The sequence below is a fragment of the Gymnoscopelus braueri genome, assembly GCF_963280865.1.
Source record: "Gymnoscopelus braueri genome assembly, chromosome: 6".
In the NCBI taxonomy this organism is placed as follows: domain Eukaryota; kingdom Metazoa; phylum Chordata; class Actinopteri; order Myctophiformes; family Myctophidae; genus Gymnoscopelus; species Gymnoscopelus braueri.
The window spans coordinates 33,695,730-33,715,421 of record NC_137607.1 but is presented as its reverse complement, the minus strand read 5'-3'; the positions used below and the strand labels follow the sequence as shown (position 1 = coordinate 33,715,421).

At 40.7% G+C, this 19,692-nt stretch overlaps 1 protein-coding gene across 6 annotated transcripts in view; it reads right to left on the bottom strand.

Annotated features, from left to right (window-relative positions):
- tprg1 (tumor protein p63 regulated 1) overlaps positions 1–19,454 on the bottom strand; it is a 701,399-nt gene extending 681,945 nt beyond the window's left edge. For 2 of the 6 annotated variants that reach the window (XR_013933331.1, XM_080431236.1), the window contains exons 1-5: positions 19,321–19,454; positions 17,498–17,700; positions 16,729–16,877; positions 14,457–14,548; positions 10,023–10,199 (exon numbers count right to left, since the gene is read on the bottom strand). Coding sequence is in view for 5 of the 6 variants with exons in the window: in XM_080431236.1 (XP_080287362.1) it covers positions 10,023–10,199; positions 14,457–14,548; positions 16,729–16,877; positions 17,498–17,690 (611 nt within the window). In the remaining variant the exon portion in view is untranslated. Of the gene's footprint in view, positions 1–10,022; positions 10,200–14,456; positions 14,549–16,728; positions 16,878–17,497; positions 17,701–19,258 lie in introns of all 6 variants that reach the window. The other 4 variants (XM_080431238.1, XM_080431239.1, XM_080431240.1 and 1 more) reach the window with 4 other exon arrangements.
- Between the last annotated feature and the right edge of the window lie 238 nt (positions 19,455–19,692).

Here is a 19,692-nt window from a genome sequence, read left to right as displayed (position 1 = left end):
CGTTAAGGTTTTCAGTAGCTTGACTCTGAGGTCAGAATGAGCTGTAGGGGGGACAAAACAACAACCTAAGACAGAACTGTCTTTAATTGGAATTTCAGAAGACAATTTCCTAACTATTGGGAGTTAAATACAATGTTTGTAGCATAGAAAATGGATCCTGGATCCTCCTCTTTTAAATGAAATTGCTCACGCACGCACGCACGCACGCACGCACGCACGCACGCACGCACGCACGCACGCACGCACGCACGCACGCACGCACGCACGCACGCACGCACCCCTCTAAACAAATTTCCAAGGAATCTCCAGATCTAGATTTGTCATGTTTGCTGGGCAGTATGAGTTCCATCCTGTAATTTCTCTGGTGTTAGTCAGATCTTAGTATTACATCAGACTGCAATACTCAGCAATCTGTGTAAATCCTGTGCATAGTGCATCAGCATGCACACTCACAGCCACTCTCCTTTACTTAGGATGAATCTCAGATTTTTCAAAGTAACTTCCCCAACACTTACATGTATACAGAAAAACTAAATTTGTTGATGTAATTCCACACATTTTACAGCGTGGCACTGGAGGGGCCAAGTCATCTAGAGCAGGGGTCTTCAACGTTTTTCAGGCCAAGGACCCCCTAGCTCTGAGAGAGATGAAGCACGGACCCCCACTAAATATTGGATAAAATTGTGTTGCAGATTAAACTTTTTTCATATACTGTATTTCATAGATAGCTTCATAGATTTGTTTGACAGCACTGTCATCAGTGTTTAGATTGTATTTTCAGACATTTAACCACTTAAATCGTCAATAAACTTGACCTTTGGCTCTGTACTTGGTCTGCTCTTTTTTCCATCTACACCAGACCTCTTTGCCTAAAATAGCCGATCTACAAGCTCACACGTAGATCTGCTATTTTTGGCTAAAGTTCTCCCCAGAAAAGGAATGCTAGGGTTTAAGTGGTTAATGTACAATTTTTTTTTATCAAATCACACAAAGATTTGGCCCCCCTTGTAGTAACTCTGAGGACCCCCTAGGGGAGTCTGTGAGTCTCAGTAATTGTATAACTGAAATCAATGGCAGCCAAATCGGGCTGAAACCTTGCCCAAGTATGGAGATGCCTGACGTCACACTGTAGATGAGTGACATCATAGACTGGCCACATGACGTCCCACCCGAGCCCCCACAGCCACGGTAGAACAGTAAAGCGGCCGTCGCCTGTTGGTCAAATCTGAGATTGCAATACCGCATTTAAAACGCCACTGCGCATGCTTCTACCGTTTGAAACCCTACTGCGCCTGCTCGGTGCTCAAGACTTCCGCATTTGGGCACCCAAATTTGGTGCCCAAATGCAGAAGTAGAGGGTTCTTCCGGGTGCTTCAAACGCCAGTGAGCAACTTTCATTGAAATGAATAGCTGGGGGCGGGGCAGTCCGCCCTCTAGATATATTATAACTATGGCCCCACCCAACCCACATGGAAGCCACGCCTTTATTAGACCCCATTCTCTTTTTAAAATTATATTTGTATTGCATGATAGGAACATGACCTATCATGTCAATGAAAAAAGTTCCATCGGCTATGTGACAAAATTGGCTGTCACTAATGCTAGTGTGTGTGTGTGTGTGTGTGTGTGTGTGTGTGTGTGTGTGTGTGTGTGTGTGTGTGTGTGTGTGTGTGTGTGTGTGTGTGTGTGTGTGTGTGTGTGACAGTGATGTCACAGGCTGGTCACATGAAGTCTAAGATCCTCACTGAAGCCACACTGTTTCTATGTGGACTCCGAGATCTGCATAATTTCCTAGCTTTTATCCGACTGCTTCACCAAAAAAAGGAGAACAAATAAAATACTTAAATCAGGGTGAGCAAATAAATGACGACTACTTCCTATATGAGCGCCTTTATTTTTCTAAAGTTCTGTCCCTCTGATGTTCTGATGTCCTCATTTCCTCACGTCTAGAACACACCTCGGGCGATAGCGTTTCCTGCCAAGCAGAATTAAACACCTGAGGCTAAACAATAGCACTTGTTGATAATGTCATGGTCCCAGGGAGGGGCTGAATTATAACGCAATCATGTAACCCTGTTTACACAAGCACTTTCAATATGACAATGCTGCTGCTGAACCCACAGTGTGCTGCCTCCTAAAGCCACTGTTGTGCTGGGAGAAAGGGGAGGATAGCAGACTTCACAGTGGCACAAAGGCAAAAGCCCAGGCTAAAAAGACTGATTATATGTCACCGAGAGGGGGGCAAGGATGGGGGGGGGTTTGGTTTGTATACATTTCCCTTTGTGAGAGCACTGCGTTATTGCCCTTGTATAAATGGGGATATAAAAAAAAGCTTTGGAGAATTCCACAGGTAAGCTATCACTAGGAGAGGGACCGGCCCAGACAGGCAGAGCAGGGCTGGGCTTTCCAGCCAGAGGCCTTGGATGTCTTCTGTGTTTATACGTACGGCAGAGCTGAGCTTTTTTGGACTTTCACTGAGCCCTGCGTCCTCAAGAAGGTCATGTCAACATAGAGACGGCAAAAAAAGTAACTAACCACTCCTCAGGCAAGGTTTACCACACCGAATCTCAGGTGGGCAATATTTAGGACAGTCAAAAACCTCTCGAGCTACTCGTAAAAGTGAGGTGTCCCAGTTGCACGATGAAATGAAAGGTCAAGTTGAGAAAATCCACCTCCTTCCATGAGTCATAGGGCGGTGTGACTGTGAATGCGAAAGGCCACTCACTCGCGCATCACATGAGGCACTGTATTCTTAGTTAAGCTTTAGGGCAAATCACTAGAAATTCCTTCGCCTTACTGTTGAGGGGCTCGGACTCATAAGTCAACACACAAGATAAATATCAGGGCCAGCTCCAGTTGTCATGGCAAGTGTCCCACACTGTTTGACAGCCAACAAACAAATCCTCCGATTGCTCAATAGAGCCTGCAAGACTTTCAGTAATTCAACCATGTAGCCAGCGAACACGCTGCTCTATGATTTCAGTTAATATGATCTACATAAAAGGATTAAAGAAATAGAGAATGGGGGAGGTCTGCGGTGGGGTGGGGTGATTGACGGGCTAGAAAAAGTAAGAAAGAGCCACAGAAAAGGTGAGCAACTTTTACCACAACATACCATAAAACTTCCCATAAATTATGATAACATTGTTTTGGCAACTGGTAAAATGAAAAGGCTGACTCCAATAAACGTCTGGCCCAAAACACTGTTCAAAGACTATAAAGCTGCTCATGTAACATGAATGATGAATTAGGAAAGTAAATGTCACACAAAGTACTGTATCTAAAAGAATATCACGGTATACAGTATTTCACGGTATTAATCCCCCCTTTAATTAAATGTACTATCTGGGCCCATCAAAAAACAAACAAGTATTTAGCTTTAAAGAAAATTAATTGCTTTATTGAACTGAAACATGTGTGTGCCTGTGCATAATGTGTGTATGCATTTAACATTAACATTTAACTGGGCACGGTATTACAGAGAAAGTTTTATGATTCAGAACAGTTTTTTTTATACTGTGGTATACAGTAAAACAATACTGTTACATCCCTAGTCATAATGACACAGGCAGTCATAATAGTGCTATATCTTCGTTATTAGCAAACATTTGCAGCTCTTTTGAAACTGGGAAGAGGAAAGAGATATCATTTAAATATTCAGAGAATATTTTATGTCAGTCAGTTGTAGAACTGAGACATGGGATCTTTAGGTTGACGTATAGACAAAACAAAAATGTGTCTCCAGTCTGTGGTTGATAGGCACTCAAGTTTGCTATTGCAACCTTGATCCAAGCTAAGACTGGGGAGTAATTAACAGACACATATACTATGCAGTGCTGACACAGGACACAAACTGCAGTTGCATATATCAGTGTATATACAACTAAAGGTCATTTAAAGAGAGTGACGACGGTGGGCCTCCTGTCTATGCAAACGACCTGCTTACTTTCCTCACCGAGTGACCCCAGAAGCCTTCCTTTAACATCAGTTCAGTAATTATATATGATTATGTCAAATAAATATGTCCACATGCCTTGTGCCCATTTGTAAGTTCTGACACACAGAGCACTCATTTCAGGGAAAGTACCCAAGGCAGCAGGGATCACATTGCATGTCTGCTGTGCACAGAGCGCCCTCTGCTGTATGATTTTGGAAGCAGCTCAGACTTTGACTTTCTTCTGTGGTCAAGTAATAAGACACAATTGAAAGAATGATTGTCATGTTTTTTAACAAGTCTCAGGTAAGTTTCCACCCTTTAGGAATTTAGAGATTATCTATACAACAAAAAGATGACAAGTTAATCACCTTGAATAAAGACTAATTATGTCAATTTAATAATTGAAAGTGCTGGGAAAAGCACTACCTACACACACACTAAAGCTGGTAAAACTCTGGGACTTTTGTTTGAGGGAAGGGAAATAAATAGGCCATCATGCTTCATTGTTGCCTTATCTGATCTAAAGACCGACACAGCAGTACTGGGATTACTTTCTTTTGCAGAAGAAACTCCTTGTGGGAGTTTCTTGAATCCCTGCTCTCACACCTTTTCTTTTAGATGGGAATAATAAAACAGAAAAGTCATTTCAATGATGTGCGGGTACAGTACTGCAGTAATTACCTTGTCTAGACAGTTTGGAAACAAGGCACTTTTAAACATATCTTTCTCCCCACAGATGCTGAATGTACTGCATTTCACTTCATGGGTACACCTGGAGAATGTGGCATGAAAACATAAACCACCATGGCTAAAAATACAGATCCTCCCATAAGGCCTTATATTGTATACACTGGCATCAAGGTTCAGGAAGGCTGAGGGAGCACAACGCATAACAATCAGACACAGGAAGTGTGTCAGTCATCACTCTGAAGCTGATAGACACACTGCAAAATCCTGTATCAAATTGACACTGAGAGTTAACCGTACAGCGGTGTCGCTCAGCAAAAATAGCCGGTATGAATTAGGTATGGCAGTTTGAAAGGGGTTAAATTGACGCAAAAGATTTTACGGTGCAGGGATGACTCATGGCCCACATTCAGGAACTTGGAACAGGGAAGGAGACGGGCATCTGACAACACACTTGGATTACAAACACATTCCAATGTATCCTAACACAGCTTGATGCAGTTCTAGGCCAAAAACGGAATCGTGTTGTGGATCTCGGGATCCACATGGGAACCGTGTGGCTCCAACGTGGATCTCGGACTTAATTCACAAACACAATTCAGTCATATATATGTCACCAGTCGTTTTTGACATATCTATGACCTAGGACTCCAAATTTGGCCACAGTTTCAGCCTGATTAGAGCCCCATTTATTTCCATTATATAATTAACGATGAATATTTCAAAAAGTATCAAACAAATCAGTCCAGCGGTTCTCACACACACACACACACACACGACCCCCCCCCCCCACACACACTGGGTTATGTGATACATCATGTACAACTTTTATATTTTGGCCTGAGGGTGGCACTAGAGGAAAGGTCATGGGGTCATGGCGTCTTCTAGATGGCTAGCCTCTGAGGAGCCACGCCTGGCATAACACAGTGCAAAATTCTGTAAGATGTTGTAAAACTTTAAGTTGTGTCAACTGTCAACAATAATGATAGTGGCAAAATGATGAAATGTCATCGTGGGTGTACTGTAACTGTAATATTGTCTATATTCATAGGAAGTAAGAAGAATGAGATGTTGCAATGTTACAGTCAATCAACTTCCTCAGTAAATGGAGAGAGACATTTTGTTGGACTTTAGTAGCAGTTAAGGCTTACCAATAGGTGTACCAGTTGTTGAATGTATAATGATTAGATTACCAGTTGTTGAATGTATAATTTAAACCTACAATCCTAAATATTTTGTTATGTGACAGAACCTGACATTCTTTTGAGTCAGATGAGAAATAAGCTGTTTTTGTTGGGGAAAAAAATCTAAACAGGGGACCACAATCATGAAGCAACATTTTGATGACTTCAGAACAAAAGCAAATCAAAGGCTTTGATTAGTTAAAAAAAACACATTTAGGTTTTAATGCTTCTTACTAGTTTTTTCTGGGAACTGAGGAACTGGAGGTTCAGTAGTAGGGAACATATTGACTGAATGAAAGAATATTTACTTTAATGTCAATGTCTTGTAATTGTCTTGGTTAATGTCATGTTTTTATGTTACGTGTGGAACCCAGGAAGATTAGCTGCTGTTATGCATCAGCTAATGGGGATCCTAATAAAATCAATAAACTCAATGCACCCAGTAACACAGGACTTCGGTCCTACACTCTTCTACCTCCTGGCTCCCAAGCTGTGGAATGACCTCCCAAGCTGTGGAATGACTGTGAGTGCAGTCCTCTCAGGACTGCACTCACTCACAGTCCCTATTTTCCGACACAGTCTGAAAACTCGTCTCTAGGAATCAAATTTATGCCTTTTACGCTTATCTTGTATGTCTGGATATGTAGCCATGTGGCCCATAGGTCAGGAGTGCCAAGCAGGGAGGCACTGGGTCCCATTTTTATAGTCTTTGGTATGACTCGGTTCAGGGATTCTACCCCGACCTCCCAGTCTCAGGACACTCTTACCACAAGGACACTCTTACCACAAGGCCACTGAGCAGGTCTTGTCTGGATAAGAGCGTCTAACTAAATCCCTAAATTGTAACTTGTTAGCTGCCTCATGATTCTGTCACAACAGACTTTACTGAAAGATTACTGATATTGGAAATCTGACAACAACAACAAGTTCAGCCTCTTAAAGGGATATTTCACTTTCAAACATGTTTGGGGTCATTGTAACGTCTACTCGAGCTTTTGTGAGCACCCCAGACAGTTTACTAGTTGCTTGATTCAGTATTTAGATATTTGTTATTCTTTTAATCAGACACGCCCCCTTCCTATACAAACCAATTGTAACTTCAAAAACCACAACCCCTCTACACCCCCACCAACAACCACACCCACACACAGTAAATGCTTTGGCTGATATAAAATGCTGGTGACTATGGCATTGGCAGTTATAATGTATGTGAACAGACACGCAAATTGACATGTATTCTCTGCAGAACTTATGAAGAAATGACAGAACAGGGGAAAAAAGTATACGAGAGGGGGGGAGAGAGAGAGTGTGAGAAAGAATGAAGACAGCAGAGGAAGGTTTGTTTGTGGGTTCAGCCTTTTCTAATTCAAAGTGTCTCTTTACTGTTGAACTCCCGGGTGGTTTCGACTAACATTTTATTCATAATTTAATATGTGCGCAGATAAAGCCTAGAACAATGCATGGAGTGTCGTGTGCAACCAAGTAGAAATCAAAACGCGTTGTGAGCTTGAAGATCGACTATTATCAATTCAAGACAGCGGTCGCACGTAAGTATATATATCGGGCATCAGTTTTGCCTCATTAGTGTGCTCGCTATCAAGGGAGCCCACTCATGTTCTATTTGTCAATAGTTGCTTTTTTAGTATTAAACTTTTCAGAACTTGTTTAAGTCTATGTCTGGTACCCTCAGGCTATGGGAAATTAGAGTACTGTACAGTATATCCTTGACAACAAACCAGCAAAACAACAGAGCACTTGTCCCCCAGTAAGCGATTACCAATGAAAATCTTTCGGGGAGTGCTCGTTTTGGTTCACGCAACATCCTGCAACATGTGCACGGTTTTAAAACAATGAAATGGATGACTTTCTAAATCACTTGAGATTAAAGAACAAGGCAGGCATGCCAGGCCTTGAGGCTTGTGAGGTGCGCCTGAGCGAGATGCAGAGGACGAATGCAGAGGACAAATTCCAAATATTTACAAATGTACTTGGCAAATATACCAATGACCACTAAAGGGAACACAATCATTATATTATTAATTATTATTTATTAAGCCTAATTCATGCTTCAGCGAAAAAGTGTCATGCAACATAGTGTGAAAGAATTATGTCACTGAGAAAGTTTCAAGCTACAGTATTTTGGGCATGTCAAAATTGCTAGAACAGCATTCTCACTTTCCATCACTGTAGGCAGTAGGATCGATAGCCATCGTAATATACCGTACCGTAACATTGTCTATATTCATAGGAAGGAAGAAGAATGGGATGTTGCAATGTTACAGTCAATCAACTTCCTCAGTGTGGCCTCAGCATTGTATAACTCTTCTGTATGTTTGAAATAGTAGCAGTTAAGGCTTACCAATAGGTGTACCAGTTGTTGAATGTATAATGATTACCAGTTGAATGTATAATTTAAACATACAAACCTACATATTTTGTATGTGACAGAACCTGACATTCTTTTCAGTCAGATGAGAAATAAGCTGTTTTTGTTTAAATATCATTTTGGAATATCATTTTGAAAAATCAATTTGGTCCCTAGGTGGACCCCACTTTGAGAAGCACTGGGTTATGAGATATTGGATGTGCAAAATTTACATTTAGGCCTGAGGGTGGCGCTAGAGGAAAGGTCATGTTGTCAATCAAATGGTTAGGGTTCATCATCCAAGGTGTCTGGCAGGAATGATAGAATGCATAGAGCCTAATATCTTCCTTGGCTAGGCGGATTGTCCTTTGGGTGAGCAATAGATATTTTGTTTCCCATAAAATAGACCTGAATGCAAATGTGGATACACACATGCTGCAGTGGCAATAAATGTTGTCACTAACTTGACAGTGACAGACAAGATAAAATCCTACGTAATTGCAGTAAACTTTCAGCCTTGATGGAAATACAGTAGGGTCAAAGGATGCCAAAAGTGGACCAATTTCGACGCATGATGCAGATAATTTTGGCTAGTTTTAGAGGCCAATGCTAAAACTACTCTCTCATGAATATATTAATGAGAAAATGGATGTTTAGAGTGCAATATTGCACACACTGCACAGTAATAATAATGTTTCCATTGTAAGAAATACAGTATGAGACAGGATGCTGTTGTTGTGACACAGCTCTGACAAGGAATTCCTTAGCGTAGACTGATGTAGGGATGCAAATATAGATTATATTCTTAACGATTATTCTATCAATTTCTTTTTGCCGTAATTCTTCGAGTAGATTGATTAGTATGATTAACCACTTACGCCTTACTTTATACCTTGTTGTACAACGCTATTGTGCAAAGATTGCTTAAATAGCCAATCTACAAGCATACAAAGCGTTGCATCGTGGCACGTTGTTGAACTGGTAGATCTGCTAAATTCTGTTTTATTTTTATTTTTATTAAAACAAATTATTTGATCAAAATAGATTTTTTATAATCGATTAACTGTTGCACCCCTAAAGTTTAGAATTGCTGTAATTAATTTTGCACAAATAAGGCAATTGTAAGTAGAACCCACGTCAGTGCATTGCCTGCCCGCATGTTTCCAACCACATACTGTGCATTTTGATCGTGCCAAAGAACAGATTCAGATAAGGAAAAAAAAGATGCCACTATGTTCATGGACAAGTTCATAAGAACACTTAACGGTCACATCTGTTCCTATGCAGGTCTTTGATGTTGGCATTGATAAAAAGGGAAGTAACAATGTTGCTGAGAACATGCAAAACTCAAGCTGCTGAAACATTTCCCTACACAAATGACAAGCAGACAAAGAGCTGTTCATAAAAACAACTAAACCTGCTGCACCATACCAATGGACATGCACATGTCTCATATTCTGTCATCAAATTATGTATGTACTGTACAGTACAGTACATACATAATATACAACAGTCTGACAGTTGGGTTGTTGATGTTTTGTCATTGACATTTTTGAGATTTTGTCTCTTTTAGATTGTAGAAATTTGAGTCCTGCCACAAAATAAGTTGTGCTGTAGTGTTATCTGCTGCTGCACACAGCTAAATCCTGAGCCTTAATTTAACTCTGAAAGTTACGTTTAATTAGCACTCAGGATTTTACTGTGCGCATTCCTATTACTGGCTGCTGTAATGAAGTTAAATGACGTTGTATTACAGTATATTATCTTATCTCTTCTGTTACCGATGCAACAATACACATACAGCAGGTTTTAAATTGAGGAGCCGTGTGGTTGCACGTGGGAAACTCACGCTAGCAGAGAGCGTTCCGGGAAACTGAACTCCCCGTGGGAGACGCGGTCCACGAAGTTGAGGGGGACCCTCTGGATCTGCTCACACTGGAGCATCATGAAGTCGTACTTGCAGATGAGCAGGGTGTTGTCCGTTATGACCACAACACGCTCCTTCTCGTTGTTCCAGTGATCCACCCTGAAGGAGGAACAGGCACAGAGGGAGTTAGAGCCGCACCGATGCCAGATTTTGGGGTCCGACGCCGAGCCCGACTTCGGAGAGTCCAAGACCCCCGACTACTGATGTTTTGACCAATATTTTGTCAAAAAGTGCAACATTTTCTAATCAATTTGAGAACTAGATTTGGTTAAGTTTATATTTTTTTAAACATTGAACTTATAAGCAAACAAATGAATTCAAATAAACACAAATTACATTTAGTACATTTCGAACTACGAAAATAACTTTAATTATACAATCAAATATACATTTCACAGATTATCTGCAAATAATTGTATTTATTAACCACTTAGTTTCATTTAGAATGTTCTAAAATAGCCAATCTACAAGTTCACACATCGCAATGTGATGTGTTGTAACCGTTTGTTTTAAAATATATATATATATATTTTTTAAACTACACATTTTTTGCATGCCGTCAAATAATGGCCAATATATCACCCCGGTCAATAGGTCTGGCCCTAGAAGGAATGTGAGGCCTGGCAACAGTTTCACTTCATTTCCTTTGTAATGAGAATGACTGCAGCCCAGATGTTGGCATCCATATTTCCAGCGCATATAGCCTTTCCAGTGTGTTAGCAAACCAACACAGCGCATTGTGTGTGCAGATGGTGACTGTCAGCAGGCATGATATCAGTGCGTAATACAAGGTGACGCGGTGGACAGATGGTTAGAGAGACTTGCCTTGATGCCCTGCACAGTTGACATGCCCTGCACATATTATCTTCGCCCTCTGTATACCTGTTGTTTGCAGTAGAACCTATCACTGTCCGCATGCTTGCTCTGCTTACGCACTGTTTGCTTGAATTTTTTGTACACTTATCGGCCTAAGAATGCAGTATGCCGTACAAAAGCTCACCATCTATAAAATGCACTTCCATCTCCCAACACTTTACACCAGTACCGTAGCCACTTGCTCTATAACGTGCGGCCGGCATTCCCCCACGTACCTGGCTGCATCTTGTGTGTGTGTATAAATTGTGTGTGTGTGTGTGTGTGTGTATGTATGTATGTATGTATGTATGTATGTATGTATGTATGTATGTATGTATGTATGTATGTATGTATGTATGTGTGTGTGTGTGTGTGTATGTATATATATATATATATATATATATATATATATATATATATATACACACACACACACACACACACACAATCTCTCAATGTCAATGTGCATTTTGATCAGTGTTGGTATGTTTTGCACCAATGTCATCGAGTCAAATTCAATATCGTATTTTGAGTATTTGGTGAATTGGGTGATTGAGATTCTGACGTGTCTTTAAACAAGATCTCCATTCTCTCTTGTCAGAGCTTCTGCATTTAGGAATGTAGACCCTGTGAGGGAGAAGAAAGTACTAAGGTGTCAAATAAGGGCTCCAACGTAGCCTGACAGCGTGTCGCGGGTTCGAGTCCCAATCCCGACGGCCTTTGCTGCATGTCACTCCTCCTTTTCTCTCTCCCCGTTTCGTGTCTACCTACTGTACTATCAATAAAGGCATGAAAAGCCCAAAAATTAATCTAAACCAGAAAAACAATACTTGACTGAAACACTACATAGCTGTCATGGCTAAAGTATGGAAAGCCGGGTGCATACTTGGGGACAGACTAAATGCCTGGGCTCTGAGTATCAGATGGTAAAAGGTTATGTACGTATTAGAGTTGTGGTGTGCTTAGTGAGCGTGTCCAGGGTGTGTGTGTCTCTGGGGGGTTGTGTGTTCTTGAATGTGAATTATGTACAGCAAAAGCGTCAAGATTTCACAAAATGCCCGTGGCAAAAAACATTCAATATGCTTTCAAGCATCTACGAGTCCCTGAACTTGTTTAACCAAAATCTGCAGAATATTTTAACACCCCAATAAACGAATCAAAGCGGCCATCCATCTCGTGTTTAAAACTCCTAATACATTATCTATATTGGACAGGCTTTGTTAACAACTTTCTACCTGTCGTCCCTATTTTGGGCATATCATTATACTGTACATTTTTCTAAATAATTCAAAACGATCAAACAGCAAAAATAGCAGATCTTCAAGCTCACAATGCGTCTCAATGCGCTGATGAACTTGTTTAGCTATTCATCGTACAACAAAGTATATAGCACTTAAGTTGTTAAAATGACCTTTTAGGGCATGTGCTGTGTGCATCTCTGTCCCTTGCCCCATTGCCTAATACTAATCCAGGGTAGCACTCTATTATTATTATTATTTATCATTATTTGATCCTAGACTGGCTCTCATTCTCATGGGCCGGTGAGCTTTGTGCACGTGACCGATGTCAAATGAGACATTTAACTGCCGCCGGAAGCCATAGTACGATAAGCCAGAGAATTCACTGAGCATCCAAGGCAGCACATGAAAAGGTGTGGGCGCTGAGACGATTTACCTCTGACTGGGCTGAAGGAATGAGTTAACCTCGGCTGAGCACAGGAGCCGTGGGGAAAGAGGTGTTACTAAGCTACAGGTTCAGGCTCCAGGCAGCAGAACATTCCGCTGGGGCTCAAGCATGATAGCAGCGCTTCTCATCAGACCTCTGAGGCTTGCAGTCATTAATCGGAGCGAGCGCTGCTTCAGAGCCTTCTGTTGTGGAATGTCAAAGTCAACTACGTCAGCCGTTCCATAATTTCAATAACTGTTTGGTGTCTCTAATAATAACATAAGGCAGCACAGTGTTCCTGGAAGACTCAAAAATGAAAAATGTAGCCCACACACTGAATAAGAAAAAACAACCCCAGAGAAATGAAACGCACTGTCACTGTCAAAGGTGGCAAAAGTTCACGACAGAGAGAGACAGAAAGAGTTTTATTCGTCAAGGCTATCAGAGCCCTGAACAATGACCAAACTACAGGGTAACTGACTTAAATCTGTACACCCTTGCTCACAAGAGTTCTTAACTTTCTTTTTTTTTTGTCAAATTCACTATACGTATACTTTTGACAACGCTTCTGCTGAATGTATGTATGTATGCATTTATTCTCTGGATGCAACAGTTATATATCCTAGACAGGAACTGATGTAATTCCACATACATTGTTGTTCACTTTATTACGATTGCTACAATGTTTGTACTTGCAATATACCTTGTTTTTATTATTTGTTGTTTTATTCTATATTGTTAGCAGTCTGTGGAGAACGTCACACCTGACATGACATACTGTATTTGTATGAGTGAGTGACAAATTAAAGCTTCTTGAATTTCCCCAAATATTATCACCTATTTCAAAAAGGAGATGGCTTGAAACCACTTCAATGAATAATTATCGCCTTCTAGCTAAAGCGAACAACAAACGAAGTTGGCTTTGAAAAGTTCATCCACTTGACGTAAGTTCATCGTTACCTTGTATGACACTCACTTGGCTCCCGAAGGGACACTAAGTGCTGTGGCTGAAATTTCCATATAATGCACTCTTTTGTTGCACGAATCCTTCCACAGCCGCTGTAACCACAGCACCAACTGCAGGGCCATTGTAGGACAAAAGTTAACGCGTGTCAGACAGAGACGCAGAATGGCATGCATTATTCATCGTCACAGGGCCCGCTTTTTCTTTTTTAATGTTTCCAGAAACCTCGCGTACGAGTGATATGGCCTGACATCCGCAAATGCACTCGACAAAATGTCCTCCAGTCACGTAATTTTCCTTCTGTGTTCATTTCAGTGAAATGAGCAGCTCCCGTGCCTTGACTAACAAACAGAGCATTGGGTTTAGAGCAATACAGGAGTTCTGGGTTAGATGAGGATATTGATAACTAGGAGAACAACTCTGGGTTACAGTTCCTGGGGTTGCCCCTAGGGGTGTTGGAAAAAATCGATTCGAATACGAATCGCGATTCTACTGTTGGACGATTCAGAATCGATTCTCTTTATTTTTTGTTTTGTCGAAAAAAATCGGAATCGTGACCCCAAGAATCGGAATCGAATCGAATCGTGAGATAGCAGAAGATTCACAGCCCTTGCTCCTTTGAGGTGTACTGTATAAGGCACTCCTTGTGGTTTGGGACCCAGTACTGGGCTACACGATGGGTCGCACACAATTAACAAGTACAGGGGAAATATTGTGTTATTTAGTTCCTAAATTCATGGACAACTCAAAATGGTGGTTAAATGTGTGAAACGGTTGAGAATCACTGGTGTGACGGGCACAAAACTACATATACAAAAGTATTCCTTAAAAACTGTGACAACAAATGTCATTAAGAAGTGTGTGAAACTCACTCCGCCATCAGCCAAACACTCTGGACTCCACCATCCACCTCTTTATCCGCAGCAGCCCTGATGTCTTCAATGGCCTGCTGCAGAGTGCCAGGCTGGGGACAAAAACAAAACACAGGTGTCATTTTACATTTTCCCATTGTGATGTGACTGCTTTCAAGCATCAAGTCCAAAGGTCAGTTCAGATCAAAGATTCCAATGAAATAGAATGAAACTGGCCCTTCCTCACAAAGGACACAAGAGATGTAGGACTGCATTAAACATTCTAAAACTGTCCTGTCAGTGCAGATACAGTATGAGATTTGCGAGGAGACATACGGCTTAAGCAAAGAACACAAATGCAGTTAACCCTGTCCATAATGACTAATTCTTATTGAACCCCAGCGTCTCTATTCTGGGGTTAACATTCATCAAAAACAAGCTACAAGCTACAAGCTCACAGCATGTCACATTGCAACACGCTGTGAGATTGTAGATCAGCTATTTTCGCAAAAGAGATTTGGTGTAGAGGAAAAAAGGAGCGGACCAAGTATAGAGCCCTGGTGAAAGCCGATCAAGGGTTTATGAATGCTTTCATGTAGACAATTTTCATCCCGATCCTCAGTGTGAATCCTTGATTAACCACTTAAACCCTTAAGTTGTTGAGCGGAGTCCCTCAGGGCTCTATACTAGTGTATTTTCTGTTTTCGCTCTACATTAAATATCTTCCTGAAAATAGTCAATCTACAAGCTTACAACGCGTCGCAAAGCTTTCCCCAGAATAAGAATGCTGGGGTTTGGGTGCATTTTAAGGAGCACTGGATCTCAACATCAACATAATGGCAGAATGCCAGATAAAATACCAACAGATGATAGGACATAATTTGTAACAATTAACTACAAATTAATACAACTGTGCATACACAATCAGGAATTTGTACACACGAGCAGATAAACATCCTATTAGTGGGAATCATTCAAGGACATCCTTATTTTGCTATGTCATCTGCATGCAAAATAGTAAGCTACATTAGGCATTTTTGAATGAGTCATAATTATTATATATTTAATTTCCAGATGATGATCTAGGAACATAAATGTCAAGAACAATCATTTTAAATGGAGTGGGTTGGGGGTTTGTGCCCTGAGGGCCCTAGTTGTCTTAATTCGAGGAGCCTTCATTTGACATGCTGAACTAGCTTCAGTAACTCACAATGGTTGACTTGGTTGCCATAGCTAATCTCTTGACATACTGCAGTTGTGCCAATCCCTCTGACAAATTGACATGAAGTCAGTTGATTGAATTAGTTAATGACATCTACCCTGGTATAGCAGCTGCAATGTTTACCGTTTATTTATTTGTTTATTTTTCATTTGAAAAGGATCCCCATAGCTGATGCCATGGCAATCAGCTAGTCTTACTGGGGTCCACACAAAACAAATCATATAACACATTAAAAGACTACAACATTAAATTGCATTAATTCCCATTACAGTTTCATTGATATACATCAATATAAAACAGATGAATTAATACATGAAAACACACTGGTACGAAATAACACAATGTTGTAATTTACCTAAAGGTGTGCCTTCAATTAGTCATCTGTATTCGGCTAGAATGTACTTCTTTCTTACAGGTTTTGTCTTTGAACTAGACACAACTACTTTATATAACCATTAGCAGCACATCTTGTATTGTGATTACCGGTATGTGTGTCATTACAAAAAAAATATCTGGTCAAGCTTGAGGAAATAGTGATCCATGAAAGGCTGGAGTGCATCTTTTCAGTGCTAGTTCTAATAGAACAACCCAGAACAAGTCTAGCAGCCCTATTTTGTGCAACCTGTAATTTTGCAAGATTTGTTTTGGAGGCCCATATGACCATATAGTTGAACAATAATCCATTATTGAACAAAAAGTGGCACAAAATTAATGACCGTTATTTATTGTGGATATAAGCTTCCAACTGCAATAATAAGTATTAAAACAACAATCCTAAATGCTATTCCGTTTTCTCAAATAATTCCAACAGTTGTATTTTGGGGTGACTGCAAAAGTTAAATTTCACCATCACATGTTGGTGTGATATGTTGGGAAAGTGTTTTTAACATAAAAGAAAAGAAAGTCTGTACACACTGGGTGATCGAAACTTCAGAGCGCAATAAAACACAGCGGAGCATGTCTAACCAGTGTGCAGACTTAATTCTCTTTTATGGTGGAACAGTTTTTTGTCCTGGGCACTGAAGTGGATGTGTGTACACTATCTTTTCATGCAGTGAAAGGTGTATTTACCCTCAACACAAGGAACCTCTTCAGCTTGAATTGGTCCAGAGCTGACATCCAGCGATTTTGCTTGGAGTCGGTGTCGGTTGGCGGGGCAGGGTCCTCCTCTGTGGGGACCGTAGGCTGGAGCTCCTCCGTGGGGGGGCCTGCATGGAGGGCTGTCACCATCAGGAAATATTAGTTGACGATGAATTGTCATCTACATCTACATCTTGTGCCCATATGGAGATCTATGTATCTGTCAGTCTGTGTCCCTTTTATGCCCATATATGGAGATCCCTGATGTCATCAGTATATAGTATATATATGATATGCCCATATATGGGCATATCAGTTGGATTGGCAGTTCTGGACAACCGGATTTCTATATATACCTGTTCTGGACAATCGCACCGGGTACCACACTTTGCGCTCGCTGTGTTTGAAGTCGGTCGGCCCCATATATGCACATGATGACAATATATGGGCAAAGCAGTCGGATCTGTAGCTCTGGACAACCGGATCACTATATATGCCTATATATGGGTGTATCGGGTATGTTTATGGTTATGCCTGACTCATAGTGACATGCCTATATATGGGCATATCGGGTTTGTTTAAGGTTATGTCTGAGTCATAGTAACTTGGCCATGGTCCTGACCCCTATATGGGCGCATCGGGTTTGTTTATGGTTATGTCTGAGTCACAGTGGCGTGACCGTGGTCCGCCCACCCTTCCTCCCATTAGCCAATTCTAATATAGGATCATTGAGATTAGGCGATTATGTACTCAGGCCTACCTGTGTGTGTGGGTTGACCCTCCTCCTCGTCCTGGCTCTGAGGGGGATCATTTACCTGAGCGCTGGATTCTGACTCTGGAGACAGATCCACAGCTTTGAATCCTTCATCCTCAACCTCATTTACCTGAGCGCTGGATTCTGACTCTGGAGACAGATCCACAGCTTTGAATCCTTCATCCTCAACCTCAGCCATCCTGCCTGACCTGTTCCACAGAGAACACAGGAAAACCAATGTTAGTCAAAAACACACTGTTGGAGTACAATTAGTTAAACTAATCAATTATCAAACAAATACATTGATAATTTAATAACATTATCTTGAGTATGTAATTGTAAAAAAAGGGGGGGGGGGATTTTTTTTTAAAAATAGCCCATCTACAAGTTCACAATGAGTCGCATTGTAGATGCAGATCTCTTTTTGCAGGACACCGTTGTCCAACAAATTATAAAATAACACTTAAGACGTTAATCGACTGATTGATAGACCATTGATAGGATAATCCCTAAGAAAATAACCGATAGTTGCAGACCTAACAAACTGGTATGCTCATCTGAGGAAAATGAGAGTATTTTGTTTTATTTTACCGGGGAAAATATCACAATAGGGCTATTAGGCTTTACACTCCGTAACTTCCATGTTCTGCCCGGGATTCAAAAGGGGTCTGCTGCCTGAGACCATATTTCTACTGATCATCATCCAAGAACCAGTCACCGCTTGAACAGTACAGGGTAGATCAGTGATTCTCAAACTTTTCTCAAACCAGTTTGATATTCATTAGACCACGGACCCCCAGTTCTAGAATCCTCTCAGAGTTACAGACCTGTGTATGTGTCCTTTTGTAGCTTTGGTTGTCTTATGTTTGTTTTGTTTCATTTTGACTCTGCTTTATATCTATAGGGTATTAGGTCTATGTAATTTTGTCCTTTTTGATTTATTTTTTTTAAACACAAAACACAAAAAAAGGAGTTACAGAACATTTGGTCCCTAACTATCAGTCTGGGGATCCCCTCAAGGACCCCTGGGGGTCAGTGTGCTGTTCTCAGATCATACATTGCCAATTATTTCATGGTTCACTTCAAGGCAAGCATCCCACACTGATAACCATCCTACAGCCTACACTGTAGCTAGTAACTTGTGAGAAATGAAAGTGAGACAGTGAGAAAGTGCAGTGTGTGTTTACTACTTCACAGTGGAGGAAAGTAACTAAGTACATGTATTCAAGTACTGTACTTACGAACAATTTTCAATACTTTTACTTCTACCCCACTACATCTCAGAGGAAAATATTGTACTTTCACTCCACTACAATTATATTAAAACGTTATACTAGTTACTTTGTAGATTTTGATTTATTATTACAAAACAGTAAACACACTAACCACTTCAGACATGTATATATATATCAGAGCCATTTGAAAATAGCAGATCTACAAGCTCACAATGCGTTGCGATACGAAGCATTGTTAGCTTGTAGATCACTATTTGCATTTTGAACTTGTGAAATGGGACATTCTGCAATCTGCATAATTAGTACTTTCTACTTTTGGTACTTTAAGTACATTTTGATACCAATACTTTTGTACTTTTACTCAAGTCAAGTTTGAATTCTGGAAGACAAGCATCCCACACGGATAATAACCATCCAACCGCCAAGCTAGTAACTTTGGAGAAATGAAAGTGAGACTGCAGTGTTTCCTACTTCATCACACACAGTGCGCACTTATATAGTCGTGAAGATGCATTAAAACAATATTTTTCACTTGCTAAATGATCCAATATATGGCTTCGGTAGGTAGTCCTCCACTCCTGTGCAAATACTCACCTAAAATGACCGATGGCGAAGCCAACGACGTCGGTAGAGTGAGACGAGGATGAATAGACAGCATCAACACTACAGACAGCAGGTGCTCGTTGACTTCCTTGTTCCGCTGTTAAGTTTGTTTTACGGGGCGTAGACCAGAGGCACAGCAACAGCATACACTACAGCTAAACACACCGCTTTATTATGATTCATAAAGGGTGGAATGTGTGTGTGTGTGGGGTGTGCTGCGTGTATAAATGGTGGAAAGTAACCAAATGTATTTACTCAAATACTAATTTCGAGGTACTTTTACTTGACTTGAGTATTTCCAAATTTAAAAACTTTTAGTTCTACTCAACTACATCTCAGACAAATGTTGTACTTTTTACTCCA